Genomic DNA, 24,997 nt, shown 5'->3' with positions numbered 1-24,997 from the left:
CATCACTTTAAAGTAAGGAAACCTTATCTTCCTCATAGGTCTTCCCTTTCTTTTTCTTTTGCATTGTCCCCCATGTGCTCTCGATGAGAGCCTCATTTTTTCTTTTTCTTAAATATTCTCACAGCCCACGTTTAGCCCATCTTCTGGTGAAAAGCACGCCTTCACTTGCAGGACCCATGTGCAAGACCCACGTTTAGCCCATTTTCCAGCCAAAAGTGAAGACGATGTGCAGAGCACCTTCGACGGAATTCGATGTGCAGAGCATCTTTTCTGACTTGAAAACTCTTTGATAAAGTCCTCACTGATTCGACAACCCACATCCCCCTTTTGATATTCCCAAGAGGTATGAAATCGAGGAGGTTGAGGGCAAGATCAGAATGAGCGTTTAATCTGGATAATATGTCATCCGGGTCAGCTGGGAAGTAGGTGTCTCGGATGAGGTAAAGAGCTTCGGCAGCTCTTGCTGCTTTGCTGAATTCTGACCGACTCTGGCTTCTACATGATGGTATTGCTGCCAGGGCGGGAGACTTGTAGCGGCGTCGAGATGAGCCAGACTCGGTTTGGGCCCACCGGAGTTGGGTGGCGGCGGTCGCAGTCTGGTGAGGATCGAAGTCACAAATAAGTCTATTAATCACATCTCTAAGGTAGAGCCCTTGGGGAGAGGTTACAGGAGCTTTCATGAAATGCGGGTGTTTAAGTTGCCGATTTCAAGAGAGATAGTAAACCACAGGAACTTTGCGGTTCTGATGGTACCTGGGCGACTTCTCAGTCCACACTTTTGCCCTATTCGGACTCACTTGGCTATACTTCTTCATTCTACCCTCCATTGCTTCCTTTGTTTTCTGAAAAAAATTAAAGCTTTTGGGTTTTGGGTCGATTAACCGGATTTTCTCGCGGGTCGCCCGGAAGTCGTATGGGGTTTGGGATCCGAATCCATGGCAGATAAGAGCTGGCCACCGAGCCATGCACCGCCATCGGGGCTGACGGACTGCTCTGTTATTGCGACCTGAACATCGGGGTTCTTGCTGAGCTTATAGGCCCATGAGAGCTCGGCGGAGCCAGCACAGACTAAGACGACGCCGGTGTCAGCGTAAGTGATCATGTCAGTCATGTAGTGCCTGGTCATCTCCCTGGAGACGATGGATTCCTTGATGGGGTCGAACTTGAAGACGCTCAAGTCGTACGAGGAGTTCAAGCCGTTGGTGGACGTGGAGACGGAAAGGCCTCCGTTGCTAGCAGGAGCCGCCTTGGCTAGCTGAAGGCGGACCATGGGAGCGCCATGGAAGGGGAGTCAAGGAAGGAGGGCTTCTGGATCTTGGTGGTGAAGCTGGAGTCGCAACACTTGGCGCAGATAGTGAAGCCGAGTCGGCCTTTGTGGTCTGATACTTGGTTTCCATTGTGAAGTCACGGCCTATGATTATGGAAGTACTTGGTTTGTGGCTGCAATATGCTAATACGAGGGGGAGAGAGAGAGACAGAGACAGAGAGAGAGGTTCTGTCTCGGTGGATTTGTAGATCTGGGTCCTTATCTCCCCTAAATATCCGGGTTCTCCTCTGCCATTCTGTAGGTGTTTGGTTTCTTGGATTTTGCAGATTTTGCAGATCCACGCTGGAGGTGAAAAAGTGAGAGAGAAACTGACACAGCTTTTCGTGTCGTTTCCCACAAACGGCGCCAAATGTTGATGCACAAAACTGGAGGTATTAGAACAACGTAAATCCGACCGTGAATCTGAAAGAAAGTAAATAACACAAGATGTATCGTGGTTCACCCCAATGTTTGGGCTACGTCTACACTGATATTGTATTTCTGAGGGAGAGAGAACTCTGAATATGAGAGTGAGGGCTTTGAGAGAGCTTAGAGCTTAGGGGATGTGAGGAGGCTTCTGAGCCTTTTCGGTTTATGAGGGTGAGAAGACCATTTTATAGAATAAGGGCTTATCCCCTTTTTACATATTTGCCCATTCCATTATTACATAATTACATTTGAGTCCCTCGAGTATTTATACGGAGACCTTAAGTATGGTACAAACAGTAGTCCCCCAAGTCTTCAGTCAAGAGAGTCTTTTGGCTGGAGACTTGAAATTCAGTCCATGTGTGGGCCGAAGTAACTAGATGTCGTCTTGAACTGATACTTGATATGAGACAGTGCTCAAAGTGAAATGATGCTTAACCAGAAGTAGCACATGTTGCGAGGCTGCTCTGTTTGTGGCTTATGTTGCTTTGGTTGGCTCGACTTGTGGCGTTTGAGGGTGAAGGAGTCCCTTTTATAGAATAAGAGTTCGCTCCTCAATACAAAAAATGATAGGCTAGGTCCCTTAAGTATTTTTTTATGAGGCCCAATATATGGTGTGCATCAACAAGTTCCACAAATATAATGGCCAAGATCAACCTCCGTGGGCTCGTGCGCTACTAACCCAAGCATTTAAGCTCGGAGAGTGACATTATATAATCAATAAGAGAACAATGAACGAGAAACTAAATGTAACGTCAAGTTAAAAAGTTTAAAAATTACAAGATATGTCAAAAATAGCGAGAAACTAGAGCAATAATACACAAAATCATACAATGTAGTTACAAAAAATAAATCAAATAAGATCTTTCTTCGTTTCTTATATTTTTAGGGACGTTCGGGTTGAAGAAAGAGAAATGAATACAGGGCACAACAATCGTATCAAACACCAGAGAAATGAATACAGGGCACAACAATCGTATCAAACACCGCAATTCTATATCGATTCTCAGGCAAGCAGTGGCAGGTAGCTATCAGCAGTCAGTCACTCAATCTTCTTGGATGTACAGAACTTTTTGACAACATCAGATTTCACTTTGCATCCACGAGAGAGAGCTTCTAGGACCATGTCATCAATTTTTTGCTGCTCCTTCTCGTACACGTAGAAAACTATAAAGGCAGTGGGAACTCCTGGAACAATAAGAGAACAAAAAAACTAAGAGTCAAGGTGGGGCAAAATCGAACTTTTTGATGCAACTACTAAAAGAATGAGTAATGCCGGTCCAATGGAAAATAAGAGTACCCCGTGACCAATCCAATCAAGTCCGTAAACGGCTGAAATATAGGGTGTAAGAATATCAAATGATGGGTTCTTTAAAATTTTAGGAAAACTAACGTAAACTCCCAATACCAACGGTTTCTCCCAAAAACAGGAAATTGGAAGAAATTTAAATACTATAAATTAAAAGTCCTAAACATTGGTTTGTTCATTAATTACCCAAACCAATTTTTCAGACTCCCAAAGTTGCTTCTATTTTGTGCATGAATTTTAATGATTTTCTCTATAAAATTGGACAGACTTTCAGAATGTCAGACCTTAATATTATTCAAAGTTCAAATGAACTCCCGATGTGTTGAATTCTGTGAGTGAGTGAAATGGAGGAAAGATACCTATAACATATAAGTTCTGAAGTGAAAACGCTCCAAGGAAGCTAAGAACCAATAGAGTGAGAACAACCTACAACATCACCAGCAAATATTAAGTAAACATCAGAAAAGAAGAGAACAAAGGAAGAGAGATGCAACTCTATAACTTACTAGCATGTGCATTCTGCACCTCTTCCGTGAACTTATACACTGTCAAAATAATATATAGCTGGAAGCACAAAAGAAGATGGGAACGGCAGAGAAATACCTTAAGGAACAATATCCCGTCATATCCCTTGGCAAGAGATTTCAAAGTTTTAACAGATGCATTCCATGATGAAGCCAGAGACTTGGCAATTTGTTGCGATGTCTCTTCTGATAAGCGGAAATGTGATGACTGAAGCTTCTCAATTTTGTATCCTAATCTGGAGCAGTGAAATTGTTGTTAGTAGTCAGTTTCACTTAATAATGAGAGCTGAGGAAAACAGCAGCTTTCAAACAAAGAAGCTAAGGAATATAAATACAAGAAGGGCATAGGCAATACATCTTTTCAGGTAAACCGGCATGAGTGAACACAAATACTGAAGCTACCAGGAGCACCTTTGAAAGCATAGTAATAATTGTAGATTCTGGTACAATGAAGTTGTAGTAGATTGCAATCAAAACAATTAACGCCTTCAACGTCTGTTTTTTATCCTTCCATAGTAATGTGTCAGCTACTGTCAAAACCACAAGTGCAATACATGAGTGCACATATACTGTAATTTCGCACATACTGAGTCAATCATAAGGATGTCATTATGCCTGATTTTAGTCAACTTATAAGAAACATCAAAGTAAGATGAGTAGAAACTGAGGATTCGTACCCCTTCCGCTTCCAAGATATATTGACGCTTTAGATGGTCCTTCTCTTTTCGGTCGATGTTCAGCCCTCAAATGTGGGTACGCCTCAATTGTCCTCTTCAGACCCTCCTGAAGAAAGTAAATAGCAGAGTGTCACAAGAAAGCACCTTATCTAGAATTTGAACACAAAATGTACAATGACATGATGAGAGTGCTTAGACCTTTTTAATTCCGAAGTGCTTACCAATAAGAGATAAAGTTTAACTACACATTCTGTATTCCAATATAGCACAAACAACATCCTAATCACAGGTTCAAATGTTCAAGGCGGTGAAGGTGTGAAAGAGAAAAATATAAATGTTGGACGCTCTGCCAACTGGAGTGCTAAGTGCAATTCTCTTGTATTAAGTTATTACCAAAGGACTTATCACTCTTTTTATGAAAAAATACTGAACCTGAAGTGATATGATGGGTGTGTAGCCGATTCGATCCTGAGCTTTCGAACACTTCAAAGATCGGGTGCAAGAGAGGAGTCTAATTCTTGAAGGCGTCAACTGTGGAACCTTCATCCCATATGGACCTAACAGCTTATATGTCAACTCCACCATATGTGCAATTGGCATCACAACAAAGGCAGGGATTTTTATTCTTGGCCTGCAAACAACATTCATTCAGGGAAAACAAAAGAGAATGGACATTGAACAATCACTATATTAGGCATTGAGGAGTACAGTGATTACATTTAAGGTCTGCTTAAAACGAAAGGATTACGAAAAGTGAGTACCTTTCATAGCCAAGACCTTCCAGAATAAGTGAGACAAACTCCCAAAACTTGATAGGTTCCATATTGGTTATAAAATATGCCTGCAAAAGCAGTATCATTTTAGGCCTTTAGCTAGAAATGCCACAATCTGTCTCCGTATAGTTTAGCTTGACATCAATCAGACATGCAAAGTAAGTTTCAAAAGCATGACTATCCCATGTTTTAGAGCAAATTCAAGGTAACAAAACGTGAAGGAATGACTCAGTAGAAAAGATGCATCTTATTATTACATCTACAGTCAGATTATTCAATGCATCTTTGAAAGTTTATTTCCCCAGAAACCTTTGCATCTCCCGTGAACTTCAGAACATGTATCGAACCAGTATCCAATAAATCTTTCTTGTGGTACTAAATAAATCATGGCAGTTGAATAATTCAATCCTATTTCATCATCTATTATACATTTATACTTTAACACCACCCACCCTATCTTGTATTTATCTCAGGTGTCAAAAAACTTAATAATATATTGGTACCTGCCCCGCAGCTTTATCTGCAACCTTCCCTTCTGATGCAAGAGCTCGCTCTGCACATATATGCGCGTGTGCCACATTTTCAACATATGTGAAATCATAAATGTTGTTGCCATCACCAATGATGAACTGTTCAATTGAAATAAAGAGGAGAAACAATGAGCATCAGATATTGTGAAAGAAGGACTTAACTAATAATGGTGTAAGGGAGATGCAAGAAAAAAGCAACAGGGACCACCAACTTACTTACCTTGGATTTCCATGTCCTGGCATTAACAATCAATGACGGAACCAGCAACCTATCGCCAGGTCCAAAAATGCTGCTAGGGCGAATGCAACAAGTGAGAAGCCCCTTAACACCATTTGCCTTGATGACCAATTCTTCCCCTTGGGCTTTCGTTGCAGAATAGAAATCATTGTGCTGAAATAAGTTGCAACGCATAACAATTCCGTATTTAAAATTGCATCCGCGCACATTCTTGCATCACTGTAAATACATTAGGAAATACTAGTACCTTAGGTGGATATGGCAAAGACTCATCTCCGTCAACAATGCCATGAATCCCATCAAAAACAACACTCGGGGAGCTAGTATATATAAGTCTCTTTACTTTGAGCTCAGTACAAGCATCAATCACATTCTGAGTTCCTGAACAAAATCAAAGCAAAGTTTCAAAAGAAAAAGAAAAAAACTTTGCATAAAACCCCAAAAAAACTCCAAGGATCAAACATCAATCATATCCATTGACTGAACCCGAACTACGAAATTATTTACTAAACTTATCAAAAACAAGAAGCAAAAAAAGCACAATTCTGATTGTATACCTTCTACATTGACCGAGTGGTGGAGCTTGTAATTGTTGATGGACGAATTCGGAGCCGCCATGTGGAACACAACCTCCGCGCCTTGTAACGCTACAAGATTGAATGCATAATGCAGAAAATCAAATCACGCACACAAATCAGCCGCCATTGATGCAAACTCAAGACTGAGAGAAAAAGAAAGATGACCTTGAAGAACTTGGCTCTTGCTGCGGAGGTCGAGGGACACGTACTGGGCGCGACCGGTGCTCAGGGCTTCGGCTAGAATGCCGTTTTCTTCGGAAGGTTCTAGATCAACGGTGGAGCCGAGGTCGGCGATTCGGACCCGGAACACATCGCATCGGATCAGCATCTGGACCAAGTGGCGCGCCGCGAAGCCTCGGCCTCCGGTGACCACGCACCATTCTTCGTCGCCGGACATGGCAGGAAGATGGCGGCGATCGGTGGAGGTGAAGGTGACGAGGATCGGAGAGAGAGTGGAAGTGTCACTGTGTGAGATAGTCAGCAAAGAAGGTGAACAGAAATTTACGGTGGGAGTGAGATGTAAAAGATGGAAAACCAGAGGAATCTACCTGACGGTTAGACCCGCCAATCTGCCCAACAGAAACTTGGGCTTTTTTTGGGCTTAGTTCAAAAATTAAATTGGGCTTTTCTGCTGGGCCCAAATTTTGACCCAAATTTGCTTGCTTTTCCCTCCCATTTCCATTGCTCCAAACAAATTTCAAATTGCTCCCCCCAAAAATAATTCCTTTCAGCTTTTCTGCTTCCACATTACATTTACTGGGCAGATTACAGAGAACCCACACATTCTCTCGACGGAGTGAGAGCAGTGATAGGCACAGAATACTCAACGGAGAAGAGGAGCTAAACATGTCCTCAAAGTCGCAGCCTTTCTCTTCCACCAGGTTCAACTCCATGATCGCCGCCGCCGCCGCTGACGACGACGACTTTCAGATCCCACTCACCCAAACAGCCACAGCTCCCAAGCCTTCCAAAAAGCTGAAGCGCTCCAAACCCGTCTATCGCGGCAAGGAGAATATTCCCCCCAATTGTTTAGGCAGCAAAGACTCGACTTTGGAGCAGACCCAGGGTTTCAAATCCTCGATTTTCGAGGACTGCAGCTTGGATTCGATACCCGCAAGCTTCGATTGCGGGACCCTCGACGGTGGCGGTCTCGCTTCTTCTTCTGCGTGCGTTGACGAGGAAAAGGAAAACGAAAAGGGGTTGAAATCAAAAGGGGGATATCTGTGCAATTCAATCGAATCTAGGTTAATCAAGCCTCGACCCGATTGGGATTTCGGTTCGGGTGATGGCGAAAGCCAGGATTTTGAGGAGCTCGATGTGCTGCTGAAGCTGTGCGATCGAGCAGAAGGAGGAGAGAGTGTTGGCGTCAATGGAATGGAGGAAGGGTTTGGAATTGTGGAGGACGAAAATGGGGGTTTGGTGCTGTGTCCTCTGTGTGGGGCTGACATTTCGGATTTGAGCGACGAAGAGAGGCAGGTCCATAGCAATGAGTGTCTTGACAATGAGGAAGTTCAAACGCAAGATGTAAGTATAAAGTATTAATCTTTTTGAAGATTTTGGCTATTGATTGTGAATGCTAATTGTGGTAGTGTTTTGCTTGGAGCAGGCTCCGCGTCCCGATGAGGAAAGGGAGCATCAAAATTCCGGGCAAGTTCTTGAGTGGCTGGGCAGCCTGGGATTAGAGAAGTACAAGGATGTTTTTGTTCGAGAAGAGATTGATTGGGACACTCTACAATGGCTCACAGAAGAGGTATAGAACGTAGGATATGTCTGCCTATTAACTCACCCTTTTGGTTACTTGATTTGGATTTGGATTGAATTTCTCTTTCTTGTTGGTTTTTATTTGCTGTGAAGGATTTGTTTAGCATAGGCATTACTGCACTTGGTCCGCAGAAGAAGATTGTGCATGCCCTTGCTCAACTTAGAGAAGGTGCCACTACTACTACTACTAGTTCAACAGAAGCACAACCAAGAAAAAAGAGAGCCAATGGAGTCGATATGCCCAATGATGCTTCAGAAGCACCAGTTAATGATGTTAGTAAAACAGCTGCAAACAAATTGATCACAGATTACTTCCCGGGATTTGGAACTGCTAGGAAGCAAGTTTGCACCACCTCTAGAGAACAGCAAAGGGTAGAAAAACGGGTGTCAGGTTCTGGTCAGAAACGTGGTGTGGCGAACAATAATGCCACAAATCGGAAACTCAGGGATATTCCCTCATGGTGTTGCATACCAGGAACACCATTTCGAGTGGTAAGAGGCCTTGCAGGCGATTGTGAATGTCACTGTGTACTACACTTTTTAGTATGTACTATGTATTGTTCTTCAGCTTTAGCATAAGTTATGGTGTTTTCATCCTCTTCATTTATAAGCCTGAGGCTGATTTTCTGACAAGTTCATTTGTTCCCATTTGCAGGACGCTTTCAAATATCTTAGACGGGATTGTTCGCATTGGTTTCTAACTCACTTTCATATGGATCGTAAGAATGCTTTTTCTAATTTTTCCATTTATAACTTATATTTAATCTTGCTTGTTAGTCCGGAAATGTACCTGATTTGGAATGATGTTAGTCCGGAAATGTACCCCATTTGGAATGATGGAAGCCACTACATAGGGCTAGTTATTTGCAGACCTTTGTGGGTCAAAGTTATCTGGTTCGATATGATTGCATTTGTTACTGCAGATTATCAAGGTCTAACGAAGTCCTTCTGTCACGGAAAGATTTATTGCTCCTCCATCACAGCTAAGCTTGTAAATATGAAGATTGGCATTCCATGGGACAGCATACAGGTTGTACCCATCAACCAAAAGATGAATATTGCTGGTATTAATGTGACCTGCTTGGATGCAAACCACTGTCCTGGTTCGATAATTATACTTTTCGAACCACCTGCCGGTAAGGTGTGGTCCAAACTTACCTTTTAACCTCACTCCATGGTATTCTTGTTTTCTTTTCTATGTTTGTTGGATAATGGTCCCGGTTCCATGTGTATCTAGGCTGTTCTGCATACAGGGGACTTTCGCTATAGCGACAGCGCAGCAAGCATGTCTTTTTTGCAAGCATGTTCTATCCATACTCTCATCCTTGATACCACTTATTGTAATCCACAGGTGAGCCAGCCACATAGAATACGGCATATGTTATGAAGTTCATGTCTTTCCTTTATCCCCTTTGAAAATAGATTGCTCGTCATTTTGTTGTTGGAAAGTATATACTGCATACTACAAATTTAGAAGCGAAGTGACGTTTACTCTCATTTCATTATGCTTTGCAGTATGATTTTCCAAAGCAGGAGGCTGTAATACAGTTTGTCATTGATGCCATTCAAGCTGAAACTTTCAACCCTAAGACTCTATTTCTGATCGGCAGCTACACTATTGGTAGAGTTCACTGCTTATCTCGTTTCTATCTCCCTTCCTTTTGCTTTTACATATCCATTCCAATGTGTTGCTCTATATCATTGGATTACTCCATAAAGTGGTCATTGTATTTCATTTCTGTTATCTCTTTAACCCCCAGCTCATTTATTTCTGTCTCCCCCCATGTGTTTTGTCTCCATTTTGCAACAGGAAAGGAACGACTTTTTTTGGAGGTTGCTCGTGTGCTCCGGAAAAAGATTTATGTTAATGCAGGAAAGCTGCATACATTAAAATGCTTGGATTTTCCTGAAGAAGATATGCAGTGGTTTACATTAAACGAACAGGAAAGCCATATCCATGTGGTCCCTATGTGGACACTTGCAAGCTTCAAGCGACTGAAGCATATTTCCAATCAATATTCGGTGAGGGATTTACCCTTTTCCTTATTATGTTACCTTGGTATGTAGACATATCCAGAGAAATGTGTTTTTGAAGAATAAATGTAACTCATGTAGATATATAATGAAATTTTTTACTCTGAGATTTGTGAAGTAGCATCATATCATGAACTTACATTTCTCGATTAAGCTACCCTTTCCATGATCTCGAATTCCACTTCATATTAGGCCAAGGGCAAGACTAAAGTTTCGAAGTGCTTAACTAGTTGCTTTGTTCTTTAACTCTCAGAGTCGATTCAGCCTTATCGTTGCTTTCTCTCCAACTGGTTGGACTTTTGGTAAGGGAAAGAAGAAGTCCCCAGGAAGAAGATCACAGCAGGGTACCGTTATAAGGTGACATTTCCTTCTCTGCTACAATACTACATTGCCTCAGATGAAACTTTTGACTATATCAAACATTACAGAGTAGTGATTCTCGCACTCCCGCTTTCTCCTCTTGCACTGCAGGTATGAGGTGCCATACAGCGAGCATTCCAGCTTTACAGAACTCAAAGAGTTTGTGAAGCTTGTTTCTCCTGTGGAAATAATACCTAGTGTGAATAATCACGGACCAGATTCTGCCAAGGCCATGGTTTCCCTGTTGTCATCTTAAATTTTTATTTATTTTATTTCCCACTAACTTTACAAATTTTGTAATTTTACCCTCAATAGTAATGGATAACGTGATTTGTATTAGGGCTCTAATAATGGAACTTCTGGTTGTGCAAAGGTCCCATGCGTAATAAAGAGAGGTTGACAGTAGGGAACCAAGAGTTGGTGTTAGTTCTAGCATTCAAGACAAGTCATAATTTGGAGTCTTTGTTGTGATTATCGCATAATTACATAGTCGTGGTGTTTTATATATTGATACTAAGTAAAATATGAGAAATTGTTTGATGTGAAATCCCACTTCCCACCTCAAGTTATTAATCTAAATGTTATAACATGGATGGATGACATGTTTAATATGTTTTGGACTTGGGATATAGTATTAATAAATAGATTCACTTGTTATAACATGAATAAATTATTAATATCACATAGTAGTGAGACAATCACATTCGAATAAATTCTCCGCCAACTTATATTGTAACACATAACTTAATAACACCAAATAATAACGTGATGGTATCACTCAAAGTGTTTTTAAGGTAGAACTTTGCTCATTGACTACCAATATTAAATACAGATTGAGACGCAGCACCAATGAATTTTGATCAACACATTAATATCGTTGCCCCATTTGAAGGAAGAACAAGTGAGTTATCCAACCGAATGAGCATCTTCAGCAAACTTTACCCATATTCCTCTTCTTCTTTTTTTGTCGAGTCTAGTAATTGAATTCTTCACGAATCCTCTTAAAACTACATTTTGAAGATGCAATTCTCCAGACTAAACTGTTACTGCATCTGACTATTATTAATATTACACTCGACATTAACAAGTGATACATGAAGAGTCATTTTCTATGATTTTTCCCACCGATATTAACAGTTGTAAAGAGGACTTCACTAATTAAGCATTCCATTAACTTCTCGTACCACAGATAAATATAATTAAATGGTGATGACCATGGTAGATGAATAAAATAACAAGCCTCTCTTTTGAAATTTTTTTTCGATGTACCGAGAACACGGCCTGATTACCGGTACACTTAAAAACTTCTCCTTTGGTGAAGCCAGCTAATGGCCTTGAAGGGCAAATGCCCCCTTCCCTCAACTACCTTCTTTAAGTTTCCTTTGTTTTTGACTCATTAATATTCACAAGAAACACAACAAAGTGTGTGACACTATCACTCGCATCATCTATAACCAGAACCAATTAATTTTCCATGTTCACCAAAAAAAAAAAAAAAATGTTAATCAAATTTTTTACAAAATAGAGTAAACCAAGAAGAAGAAGAATTGGAATTGCACACTCCAAAAATTCCATTCCATTATTGTAAAAAAAAAAAAAAAAGGAATATGCAAAGCTCTTAAAAGCTCTCAACTAATGGTTGTTCGAGTTGGTTCTAGTTGGCGTTTGCATTAACTATTTTCCACCCACCACTTTTGATGCTCATATATATTAACACTCCTTTCATCTCTCTCACAAACCAATCCAATCCTGTCCATGCCAATCCCACCCACCATGGCCAGTGAGCAAGATCTCCTGTCCACCGAGATTGTCAACCGTGGGGTTGAGTCGTCCGGCCCCAATGCTGGCTCCCTCACGTTCTCCGTTAGAGTGCGCAGGCGGCTGCCGGACTTTTTACAGTCCGTAAACCTAAAGTATGTGAAGTTAGGGTACCACCACCTCATCAACCATGCCATATACTTGGCCACCATCCCTGTGCTTGTGCTGGTTTTTAGTGCTGAGGTGGGAAGTTTGAGTAGGGAGGAGCTGTGGAAGAAGCTTTGGGATGATGCACGTTATGACCTAGCAACTGTGCTAGGGTTCTTTGGTGTTTTTGTGTTCACTTTGTCTGTTTACTTAATGTCACGCCCTCGATCCATCTACCTCGTTGATTTCGCTTGTTTTCGGCCTAATGACGATCTTAAGGTAGGTTTTTGTTTAATTAATGGATTAATTAGTAACTTTTTCAATGACTTATTTGCATTGGTTTTCCATGTGTGTGTATATAATATATGACTTTGACGACTTAATTTCAACATCTAATCTTTCATGGTTTCGTTGATTATGTATGGTGGCAAGTTATAATCATTAATTAAAACATTCTTATATTTGTGTTTTTTTTTTGTTGATTTTATGTTTTTTTGGTTTAACTTTTTTTTTGATAGGGGAAAACATTTTTGGATTTGATTTTTCTTCATTTGACAGATTCACGAGACTTGAACTTTAAATCTCTAATAATTAAAGCAAATACTAAATTTCGCTACACCTGTCAGAATATTTAACTTTTATTTCCATAATTAGCTTATTTTTTCCTTAATAAATTAAAAAAAAAATGTGTTTTGTAATTGAAGTTGAGATGAATCTATTATGTTCTCTCGCTGGTAGCTATATATTTCAAAATAAATACATGGGATATATGGTGCTTTTTTTATGTCCTTGGTCATTTGTAAATTGGAAAGTAATCTCAAATTAAATGATTGAATTGTAATTATAAGGGGGTCGCGCGCAATTTATTTATTACTGCAAATGAAAGTAATTTATAAGTATATGTTACTTTGTGATATTCTTAATTAGGTCTCTAAGGAACAATTCATAGAGGTAGCAAGAAAATCGGGCAAATTCGACGAGGCGAGCCTAGAATTCCAAAAGAGAATTCTAAACTCATCAGGCTTAGGAGACGAGACCTACATCCCAAAATCCGTCATCATGTCGACTGAAAACACGGCAACCATGAAAGAAGGCCGAGCTGAAGCCTCAATGGTCATGTTTGGAGCACTCGACGAGCTCTTCGAAAAGACTAGGGTCCGTCCGAAGGACGTAGGAGTCCTAGTAGTAAATTGTAGCATCTTCAATCCCACACCCTCATTGTCTGCAATGATCATAAATCACTATAAAATGAGAGGCAACATTTTGAGCTACAATTTGGGTGGAATGGGGTGCAGTGCCGGAATCATAGCCGTTGATCTGGCTAGAGACATGCTTCAAGCCAACCCTAATAATTATGCTGTTGTGGTGAGTACTGAGAGTGTGGGGTATAATTGGTACCCTGGTAGTGACAGGTCGATGCTCATTCCGAATTGCTTTTTCCGAATGGGATGCTCCGCTGTGATGCTCTCCAACCGCCGCCGCGATTATCACCGTGCCAAGTACAGGCTGGAACACATTGTTCGGACACATAAAGGCGCTGATGATCGGAGCTTCAGGTTTATCAAATTTATTTATCTTGCTTGCTGATTAATATGTTTTTACACTTGCATCACAAGTCATAATACATTTTAATAGAAGCTTTGAAATTTGGGACCCAAGTCCCATAAACTAATTAATCTTTCGTCCTAAGAAATGATACAGAGGTTTAGAGATTTGGATCTGCATGTCACAAAAGTGGTTCATGGACTAGCATTAATAGGTGTCGTTGAACTTGAACTTGGCCCATGACAGATAATATTTTGGTTCAATATATTAATCATTTTTGGGTACGAATTAGATGACATGACAAAAGGAGAGGACTCCGCTTTTGGACGTACTAAGAAAGAAATGTATGGCATCGGGTACCAATTGGTACAATACTCATATATCATAAAGATTTGATGAACATTTGGTAAATATTGTATTGGCTGATTTCGACTCTGTTAAAAACATATAATATTGGTATTCCCCAATAAAAATTACGTATACACCTTAATTTATTTCATTAGATAGGTGAAGTGTGAATTAACTTTTTTAGGTTTTGACCTAACCACAACATGTGATGCAACAGGTGCGTGTACCAAGACGAAGATGAACAAAGATTGAAGGGGCTGAAGATCAGCAAAGACCTAATTGAAATTGGTGGTGATGCCTTGAAAACCAACATCACCACTTTGGGGCCGTTAGTGCTGCCTTTCTCTGAGCAGCTCCTCTTCTTTTCCACATTAGTTTCAAGGCACCTGTTTTCCAGCGAAGGCACTTCGGAGTTATCTTTAGCGTCACGCAAGAGACCCTACATTCCGGACTTCAAGCTGGCTTTCGAGCGCTTTTGCGTGCATGCAGCGAGCAAGACTGTGCTCGACGAGCTGCAGAGGAACCTCGAGCTGAGTGAGGAAAACATGGAGGCCTCTAGGATGACGCTACACCGCTTTGGAAACACGTCGAGCAGCAGCATATGGTATGAGTTGGCTTATTTGGAAGCAAAAGAGAAGGTGAAGAGAGGAGATAGGGTTTGGCAGTTGTCATTTGGTTCTGGATTCAAATGCAACAGCATCGTTTGGCGGTCGATGCGCCGCGTTAGGAAGTCCTCGAGGAATCCATGGCTTGACTGCATTGAAAAATACCCAGTGAATCTCTACGCTAACCTTGGAGATGCATGCTAAAGAGAGGAGGCCTAGGGTTGTATTAATGTATTTATCTGGTGAAAATGCTGGAGTGACTCTATAAGTTTCCCTTTTCTTTTAATTTGCTTTTGTTTTTGTTTTTCAAATTACTTTTTTTTAACCGAAAATAATTATGATATTGGCAAGTGGGGACTTTTAATTTGTAAAGTGTTTAATTTGTAAGTATTTGAATGTTTATAGGCTTGCAGTACTTCTGCATTTCTTTGTGGATCAGTGTTATTTTTGCACTGCTGCAAAGATTTTCAGATAGTAATTTGGAGAATATGCAAACCTTGAATTATTGTGATAAAAGTTCCTTCTGAGTTCTATTTTTGCATGCATTAAGTATTATAGTCAGTTCTTCAATTTAATTAACTTACTTTTTCTAACAAGCTGTCAACACCTTTCAAGTATTCAACATCCGAAGCGTTACCGTTAAAAAAATTATGTTTGCTTAATAAAAATTGGAGAATGAAGGAATAAGAGAACATAGAAATAGATGAAGGAAAAAGAATAAGATTAACTAGTTTTTCTACTTGATATGATTTTAATTTTAAGATATTTGATTACAAATAAGTTATCTCAATTCATATTCTCGGCAAGTAAACATACCCACGTAATAAAAGGAGCCTTTTGATGTAGACTCAGTCAACAGCCCGTATTTTAGAGAAGACCCAAATTAAATATTTTTGTAATTAATAATGTCCGTTGCATTTACTATGTTAGGGTTTAATGTTGAAAGGTTGCAATGGCCGTCATAAAAACTTGAATACATAAGAAACAATTTATCGGTCATAAACCTATTGTTGAGGTGGAATAATATATCTATTAAACAAAAAAAAACCCAAAAATCATTAACACATGGTCAATTGAAACCTTACGGAGGTGAGCAATGTTGACTTATATTAGGATTCCTATAATTGTGGGATTCCTACTGTAATTGGTTTCCTAGTTTAGGATGTAATTATTCTTCCCTTATTCTTTCCCATATCTGTATAGGGTTGTATATATACCTTGTTTTGATATGAAAATAAAATATCATTGAAAAGCATTCTTTCTTCTTGGCACCAGAGCCGAGTTAGAAAAAAAGGAAAACACCAAACCCTAACTGGGTTTGGATTTGCCCGTGACTGTTCAATTGCAGCGAGCAAGAAATTGTTGCTGCCCGTGTCTCTATTCAATTGCAGCGAGCAAGAAATTGTTGCTGCCCGTGTCTTTATTCAATTACAGCGAGCAAGGAATTGTTGCTGTCCCTATTCTGTCACTTTGTCCCGCTGCCCAGTTTCTGTTGTCAGTCAATTACTGGGTCCAGATTCCAATCAACACTGCTGCAGATTTTAGGTGATATCGACAGGAAGACTGATGACTGAAGAAAAGGGGACCGGTTCTCAACTTATTCCCGCTGCTGCCCCAATTATGGTGCAGTCAGAGAATTCAAGCTTTAATATTGGTATGGTTTTGGATGAAAAGAACTATGATTTATGGGCTCCTCTCATTCAAATCCATATTGCTGGAAGGAAGAAGATGGGATATCTTCGTGGGTCTATCAAGGCACCTAACGAAGACGATCCTAAATATGATGATTGGTTCTCTGAAGATCAAAAGATTAAGAGTTGGCTTTTATCTTCAATGAAGCCAGAGATTATGAAACGGTACATTCGGTTGTCTACTTCGAAGGAAATTTGGGACTCTCTTAAAGCAGCCTACTTTGATGAGAATGATGAAGCTAGAATTTATTCGTTGAATCAGAAGGCATCACGGCTTCGTCAGAATGGCCGGCCTTTGGCTACCTATTTCGGGGAGCTAACTGAGATTTTCCAAGAATTGGATCACTTTAATAAAGTATCCATGGAGTGTGAAAACGATGTCAAAGCGTTTCAAAAATCCACTGAGAGACAACGAGTCTATGGGTTTCTTGGTGGTCTTGATGATGGGTTTGATCAGGTTCGTGGAGAAGTGCTGAGGAAGGATCCCCCGCTTGGCCTTCAAGCTTCTTATGCATATGTTCGTCGAGAAGCTGATCGAAAGGAAGCAATGAAGACGGAGGCTGACAAGAGTGAACCTGCTGCCATGGCAGCAAAGGCCCGTGGACCATCTTCTTGGTCGAACCGAGACGGATCAGAAAACAAGTCAGGACAAAATCGTCATAGCCAGACAAGCCGGGATCGTCCCCAAGGTAAGTGCCCACACTGTGGCATGACAGGACACTCAAAGAGTCGCTGTTTTGAGTTGATTGGATATCCTGAGAATTGGGATAAGACACGTGATCCTCGGTGCAACAAATCTCGAGCCTCCATTGTCGAAACCAAGAATGATTTGGATCAGATAGCGGACAAGGCATCTGCCATGATAGCTGCGGCAGGAAGTGATGGTAAGGCACTCAGTACTTCTATCTCTGTTATGAATAATACATGGATAATTGATTCCGGAGCTACTGAACATATGACTTGTGATTCTAGACAGGTTCCATCACTAAAAACATCCACACAAACCGAGGTCAATGTTGCTAATGGTAATGCCGTCCCTGTTATTGGGGAAGGCGTTGTTTCCCTTTCTGATACCATGAAACTTGACACTGTTCTTGTGGTTCCCTCTCTAAATTATAATTTGTTGTCTGTTGCTCAAATAACCCTTGCCTTACATTGTTTGGTTATTTTTTGGCCATATTTTTGTGTTTTTAAGGACATCCGGACGCGGAAGACGATTGGTTATGGTATTAGAAGAGGGAAACTTTATTACTTGGAGTTGACCACCAGTAGTTCTAGCTTGCTGACTCAAGCTCTTTCCGTTGATGATTCTCAAGGGGTTACTAATAAAGTGTCAGACATCTGGATGTGGCACCGGCGACTTGGGCATGCTTCATTTGGTTATCTGCATAAGTTATTTCCTAGTTTGTTTGTCAAGACTGATGTTTCTCAGTTTAAGTGTGATGTTTGTGAAATGGCTAAGAGCCATCGAACCTCTTTTCCTCCCAGTTTAAATAAAAGTACTGTTCCTTTTATGATTGTGCATTCTGATGTATGGGGACCGTCAAAAGTAGCCACTCTTGGTGGTGCTCATTGGTTTGTTACTTTTATTGATGATTGTACCCGCATGACTTGGGTTATTTTGTTAAAGTCAAAGAGTGAAGTTAGTTCGGCCTTCCAACGGTTTCATAAAATGATTGCTGTACAATACAACAGGAATATCCAGGTTCTTCGCAGTGACAATGGGGGAGAATATGTTAATATGGAACTTCGTTCATTCTTAGAGTTGCACGGTATTGTTCATCAGACCACGTGTCCGTATACTCCTCAACAGAATGGGGTTGCAGAAAGGAAAAATCGACACTTGTTAGAAATGGTTCGTGCTTCCCTACTTGCGGCACATCTGCCGCTCCATTATTGGGGAGAGGCACTTACGTCTGCAACCTATCTTATTAATCGCCTTCCATCTTGGACTCTTGACTTCCATACGCCATTTCAGGCTCTCACATCTCAGACTAGCAGCCCCCCGACTCCCAATCTTCCCCCACGGGTCATCGGATGTGTTGCGTTTGTTCACCTCCATCCACCTCAACGGAAGACTAAACTTGAACCTAGAGCTCTTCGTTGTGTTTTTTTGGGGTATGCTACTACTCAGAAAGGGTATCGTTGTTATCATCCTTCGAGTAAAAAGATGTTTATTACTCAGGATGTGAGTTTTCACGAGAATGAAATGTTCTTTGGTTCCTCCCCGTCCTCACTTCAGGGGGAGTACTGCAATGATGAAGTTCTGACTCGCGATGATAGGGACGTGTTGAGCTTGGAGTACACGGCTTCTGGGGAAGGGCAGCAGCCCACGGCACCTAGGGAAGGGCAGCAGCCCGTGTTTTCTGGGTTTAGTCCTACCGAGCAGCCTACTGAGGAGCAGCCAACACGTCAGGAAGAGGAGCAGCCCACGGGTCTCACGGGTATTGAGTTGGAAGATGAGATGCAGCCGCCCAATTGCAGTGAAACAGAGCAGCAATTACAGCATGTGTCACGAGATACTACTTCTCATAACCAATCGTCTTCTACACCGGATGCACCTCCACTTCGTCGCCTTCCAGAGCGTATTAATAGAGGTATTCCCAAACCCACTTATGAGGCAGATCCTGAGTGTAAACACAAGTATTCCATGAGTGAGCCAAACTCTGATTCCAGAGTGAGATACCCATTAAACCATTATGTGTCTACCTGTCACCTGTCAGAATCAAATAAGTCATTTGTATATCAATTATCTACTGTATCTATTCCTAACAGTGTGCAGGAGGCTTTAGCAGATTCCCGCTGGAAAGATGCAATGAACGAAGAATTGAGATCGTTGAAGAAGAATGCTACCTGGGACATAATAGACTTGCCAGCCGGAAAGAAAACAGTGGGATGCAAATGGGTTTATACAGTAAAATATAAAGCCGACGGAACGATAGATCGCTTTAAAGCAAGATTGGTGGCAAAGGGGTATACACAAAAATATGGCATTGATTACACTGATACATTCGCACCAGTGGCAAAGATCAATACAGTTCGTGTTCTACTGTCCTTAGCAGCAAATCTGGATTGGCCTTTGCAACAGTTCGATGTAAAAAATGCTTTCCTCCATGGAGATCTGACTGAGGAGATTTACATGGATCTTCCACCAGGGTGCAGTGATTCGGACAGACGGAAACAAAAGGTATGTAGGCTCAAGAAATCACTGTATGGATTAAAGCAGTCTCCTCGAGCCTGGTTTGGTAGATTTACCAAGTCCATGAGGGCATTTGGGTATATACAGAGTAATTGGGATCACACGTTGTTCCTGAAACACCAGAACGGAAAGGTTACGGCTCTAATCGTGTATGTGGATGATATGGTGGTTACTGGTGATGATCCTATTGAGCAAGCAGCCTTGAAAAGTTATTTGTCCACAGAGTTTGAAATGAAAGATCTTGGTCCTTTGAAATATTTTCTTGGGATTGAAGTATCAAGAAGCAAGTCCGGGATATTTCTATCACAAAGGAAGTATGTTCTTGACCTGTTGGAAGAAACCGGTATGACAGCATGTAACCCGGTGTCTACTCCTTTGGCCGAAGGAATGAAGTTGGGTATAGATCAGAACCAAGTACCGGTTGATAAAGGGAGGTATCAAAGGTTAGTAGGAAGATTAATGTACTTGGCTCACACTAGGCCTGATCTTGCTCATGCCTTAAGTGTGATTAGTCAATATATGCACAATCCAGGAGAACAACATATGAGTGCAGTTATGAGAATATTGAGTTACTTAAAGGGAAGCCCTGGTAAAGGAATTTTATTTCGGAAAAATGAGCATTTCAGAATTGAGTGCTATACGGATGCTGATTGGGCAGGGTCGACGGATGATAGACGCTCGACATCTGGGTATTTCACCTTTGTTGGGGGAAATCTAGTAACGTGGAGAAGCAAGAAGCAGAATGTCGTATCAAGGTCAAGCGCAGAAGCCGAATTTAGAGGCATGGCACTCGGTATTTGTGAACTCTTGTGGCTTAAGTTTCTGTTGCAAGATGTGGGGGTTAAACAAGATCTACCTATGAAGTTATTCTGTGACAATAAAGCGGCACGGGATATTGCTCATAATCCTGTGCAACATGATCGGACCAAGCATGTAGAGGTTGATCGGTTCTTTATTAAAGAGAAGCTAGATAGTAAAGTAATTGAGGTTCCTCCCATAGGAACGGATGACCAAGTAGCAGATATTCTCACGAAGGCGGTTTCTAGTAACAAGTTCTCCAGATTTCTAGACAAGTTGGGCATGTGCAACATCTATGCACCAACTTGAGGGGGAGTGTTGACTTATATTAGGATTCCTATAATTGTGGGATTCCTACTGTAATTGGTTTCCTAGTTTAGGATGTAATTATTCTTCCCTTATTCTTTCCCATATCTGTATAGGATTGTATATATACCTTGTTTTGATATGAAAATAAAATATCATTGAAAAGCATTCTTTCTTCTAGCAAATCTTATCTACATCACCTCCCCGATAGGTTTCAAAACCTATATATTGACATTACCAATAGATTTGGTATCAAAGCCATCCACATTACCACTACAAAATAATAATAATAATAATAATAATAATAATAATAATAAGTATTTTGCGGACAATATACCTACACATTTGATATTAAGCTCATCCACATTATCCATATATAAGATTTAAATATAAAAAAATTTAAGCTAAAAAAATTAATTTGTTCCACATAAATAACACTAAATTAGAAAGATGATGGACAAAATAAAATAAAATATAGAGGGTAAACTAGGCATGAAACAAAATAACAAATGAGAACCCTAGCTATTAAGTGACCTCACAATCTCACTATGGTAAGTTTTTAACATTGAAAGTTTCGACAAAAAAAAGGGTTTTTAACATAGAAAGATAGTAAAAAAATGTGAATTTTTCCTAAAACATTCCAATGAAATTGGGTTGATATCAACTTAATGGAATTATGGCTAACGGTTCTAATGCGACCCTCTTCACAATTAACTACCAAACATTGGATTGGATTAAACTAATCTGATCCTATTACTTATCCTAACCACCAAACAAGCCTTAAACGATAAACTGTTATGGACTTTGTTTCTGGTATGAAATTATTATGAGCCTCTACTTTTTGTTAGCATAAATTTAGGCCACGCACTTATTGCAACTATGTGATTAGTTCCCATACTCAACAAGCTTAGGCCATGCCAAAAGCACCTATTCAACCTAACACCTCCCACATATCATAGTATAAAACGGGAGTTTTACTACACTATTCCGACACTTGCATCAGAAACCTTAATCCACCACTTGAAACGGTACCATGGCAACTAAAACTTGGCTCATCACCTTGATTCTAAGCACCGTTTTTGTAGTTGGTGCAGTAGGTTCACACTATAAGGACACCAAGAGCGAGAGACTGAGGTTGGAAGCTCGTGACGCCATAACATTAACTGTCAATGAAGTTACCAACACCCGAAAATTTGTCAACACCATTCCCCGGCTCAAGACTCTACAAACCATCGACACACCAGTGCTAGTTGATTGTGTAGTGGGCTTGATCAACGACTTAAGTGATACACAAAGCGTGCTTAAGAGGCTTCGACATCTTAATAAACACACATCCATCACAACAGATGCTAATTCTTTGAAGAATATGGTGATTCACTTTGGAAGGTTCGATAATATGTGCCAAGCTGCGCTGAGAGATGTCGATCGGACCATCCTGACGATGCTGAGCCAGAAACTTGACGACGTCAAGCTGCTTAGTGATGATGTGATTCATAAGGTTTCTCAACTCAAGCTTAATAATTGATCATTGTAATGCAGCTATGTAATACAATAAACTGATGTCCTCCTAATTAATTGTGATCATAACGTTGGTTGAGAGTTCAATTTACAGAAAAGGCTCACGTACGGCTCACAGTCTGTTGGGCTATAATAATTTAACCCTAGACCGGTCCAAGCTTGATCTTACATTAGAGTGCATGTGCACCAATAGGAAACAAATCATGCATTAATATGCCTCCCATAGTGGTAGACGAAAGTTGTCAATTTGGACTTGATTTGTGAACGGAATCAGGTACGGTGATGAAATTGATAATAAAACCACACTGACCAAACTCAAGGCAATCATACGTTAAAAAGTTACCATAATTGTTAAAAGAAGGACACAAAAGAAATAAAGGGATTTTAATAGCCGTAAAGATTCTAAGAATTGTCTCATGCTGAAAAGCTACAAAACCTTGTAAGACCTTATAAAGGGATAAGTCACTCCCTCCTTTACCGATTGGTTCTAGGGTTGGACACTTTTTAGCAAAAAAATCCCTTAGTTATAAGCCGTTAACTTGTTTTGGTAGGGGTGCTAAGTAGTAAGACATCAATTTTTGTTGATTAGTTCGCAATTAAACCCCAAAAACTTATCATTGATCACCAACTAGAGCCTACACAATGAATCCGTTTTTTTCTTCACTAAAATCATTATAATAAGGGCCAAAACCATGAAGCAAAGATCAATTTAATATACAAGCGGGAAAATGAGGATTCGAACTCAAAATCTCAAATGTAAAGGAGAATACGTTTAACCAACTAAGTTACAAATTATTTGATGCAAAGATGATGACATTGATAAACAACTTCTCTCTTCTGCATATGACACTTTACCGCAATGCTGGATAACAATAATGCATACGTACTCTGCAGGTTCGATACCTACCGCCCCCTCTTTAACATTTATTTGACCCACTATTGTTTGTCCAATAAAAAACAATTTCTCGTTTCTTCATTTTCTTGGAAAAAGGAACAAACTGACAAATAATACCTTTTGAACATTGTTGTAGCCGACAGACTTGGATTGTCTACCCTTCCCATCTCATACCCTTCTCATGTCCTCCTATATTCTATGGTTACGGTTAAATCACGTTAACATTTTGTATTGATTTTTTTATAGATATAATAAGATAAAAAGTAACGAAAATATAAAATGTTGACGTGGCTTAACTGTGACCACAAAAATAGAACTGCATGGAAAGGGTATAAGATGGGGAGGGCAGACAATCCAAGTCCGACCCAAGACATCCTCTGGTGATCCTACTCCTCGTGTTTCATGCACATTCTTGGACTTGAATATCTGGAAATTGTTAACAAAGACCAAGGGTCCCTTGTTTGGAAAATTAAACCGAGGAAGGGATCCTGCAAGTTTAATTAGCAAGTGGTTTAAGGTCAAAATTATAAATAAAAACACGTTAGTTTCTTTGACGTAGTTTTTTTTTAAGTTTCTCTGACTTTAGTATTAATTAATTACAATATTTGCATGATCAACTGAGTTAGGTAACCCAAAGGGCCATCAAACCAGAATATGTTATGTGAGAATTATCAAATTCTACGTATATTTTTAGGCAAATTCTACGTATATTCTCAAGTCAAATACCTGTTTACTAGTGGGTTATATTTTATCTTAAGAAAAAAAGAAAAAAGAAAAGAAAAGAAGAAAATCAAGTTCTTGAATCTTGACCGCACAGTCGCAATGTACTGGACAGGACCATATATATGGTTGTTGAGAATCCAGGTTAAATGAATTCATATTAGAAATTTAATAAATGGGAAAGTGAGAAAAAACATGTAAAATTTAAGACAGAGTACTAGAAGCCTAGAAGTTTGCCAATTTTCTTACGCGATTGGTTGATTTTTAGCCACGAGAAACACCGAACGCCACAATTGATATGTCAAGTAATTCCAAATAATGTCTTTATAGAGCTTTAGGTTAGAGATGAATTCCAGACCTTTATTTCACACGGCAGACCCTGAGTTCAATTTCTGGCGCTAGTGAATCACTCAATGATTGTCGAGGAGATTGAAATGTCTCTGTGAATCTTTTCAGCTTCTGAAAAGATGGACTATCGTAACGAAACCACTTGCTAATCCCTCTTTAAGAAGTGAAAAGTACTCTATATATTATGCGAAAAAATTCCATGCCGCGGTTTACTATAGGGGCCATTTTTGTTTAGACTTGAGTTTACGAACAAGAAAAAGTTATGTGATGAGTTTTATGTTCTACATAAATCTATATGTTGTTTGATTGATAATATATGGCATGTAATTAGGTGATTTTTTTTACATTTAATATAAGAGTTTTCTTTTTTACAAACAATATAATATTTTACACTGAATTTCTCTTAAGTACGGGGAGAAGGATTTAACTTAGTGCAGATGGGAGAGCACATTACTCTAACCAATTTGGTTGAGCTCATTTTTGTATTTATAAGATAAAACTATTGTATAACCTCAATTTTATTTGTTAACATAGTTGATTATTTAGTGATGTAAATTTTGTTGTGAATAGTTCTTTGTGTGAACTCGATGTGGTACATGAGGA

At 40.0% G+C, this 24,997-nt stretch overlaps 3 protein-coding genes across 6 annotated transcripts in view; 2 read left to right on the top strand and 1 right to left on the bottom strand.

Moving 5' to 3' along the window:
* Positions 1-6,874, bottom strand: part of LOC126602484 (3beta-hydroxysteroid-dehydrogenase/decarboxylase-like) — a 30,883-nt gene extending 24,009 nt beyond the window's left edge. Inside the window, exons 1-13 of one of the 3 annotated variants that reach the window (XR_007616134.1) lie at positions 6,527-6,874; positions 6,341-6,430; positions 6,031-6,164; positions 5,766-5,936; positions 5,519-5,644; positions 5,004-5,083; positions 4,675-4,873; positions 4,243-4,348; positions 3,921-4,095; positions 3,645-3,801; positions 3,401-3,467; positions 2,684-2,920; positions 2,528-2,639 (exon numbers count right to left, since the gene is read on the bottom strand). Coding sequence is in view for 2 of the 3 variants with exons in the window: in XM_050269366.1 (XP_050125323.1) it covers positions 2,775-2,920; positions 3,401-3,467; positions 3,645-3,801; positions 3,921-4,095; positions 4,243-4,348; positions 4,675-4,873; positions 5,004-5,083; positions 5,519-5,644; positions 5,766-5,936; positions 6,031-6,164; positions 6,341-6,430; positions 6,527-6,758 (1,683 nt within the window). In the remaining variant the exon portion in view is untranslated. Of the gene's footprint in view, positions 1-2,527; positions 2,921-3,400; positions 3,468-3,644; positions 3,802-3,920; positions 4,096-4,242; positions 4,349-4,674; positions 4,874-5,003; positions 5,084-5,518; positions 5,645-5,765; positions 5,937-6,030; positions 6,165-6,340; positions 6,431-6,526 lie in introns of those variants that run through there. The other 2 variants (XM_050269366.1, XM_050269367.1) reach the window with 2 other exon arrangements.
* A 139-nt stretch (positions 6,875-7,013) lies between these two features.
* Positions 7,014-10,921, top strand: LOC126602483 (DNA cross-link repair protein SNM1). 2 transcript variants are annotated; one of them, XM_050269365.1, is made up of 10 exons: positions 7,014-7,885; positions 7,968-8,111; positions 8,216-8,614; positions 8,778-8,841; positions 9,046-9,263; positions 9,360-9,473; positions 9,638-9,743; positions 9,933-10,144; positions 10,410-10,513; positions 10,628-10,921. In XM_050269365.1, exons 1-10 carry the CDS (start codon positions 7,208-7,210, stop codon positions 10,770-10,772), a joined length of 2,184 nt encoding a protein of 727 aa, XP_050125322.1. In that variant the 5' UTR covers positions 7,014-7,207; the 3' UTR covers positions 10,773-10,921. The 2 variants fall into 2 exon arrangements, with proteins under 2 accessions (XP_050125322.1, XP_050125321.1); XM_050269364.1 differs by having other exon boundaries at positions 8,778-9,263.
* A 1,320-nt stretch (positions 10,922-12,241) lies between these two features.
* Positions 12,242-15,452, top strand: LOC126602485 (3-ketoacyl-CoA synthase 10-like). Its single transcript, XM_050269368.1, has 3 exons — positions 12,242-12,700; positions 13,349-13,977; positions 14,532-15,452. The coding sequence occupies exons 1-3, from the start codon at positions 12,272-12,274 to the stop codon at positions 15,121-15,123; spliced, it is 1,650 nt and encodes a 549-aa protein (XP_050125325.1). The 5' UTR covers positions 12,242-12,271; the 3' UTR covers positions 15,124-15,452.
* The last annotated feature ends 9,545 nt before the right edge of the window (positions 15,453-24,997 follow it).

Source organism: Malus sylvestris, chromosome 15 (assembly GCF_916048215.2).
Source record: "Malus sylvestris chromosome 15, drMalSylv7.2, whole genome shotgun sequence".
Taxonomy (NCBI): domain Eukaryota; kingdom Viridiplantae; phylum Streptophyta; class Magnoliopsida; order Rosales; family Rosaceae; genus Malus; species Malus sylvestris.
This window is presented reverse-complemented; position numbering and strand designations above follow the sequence as displayed.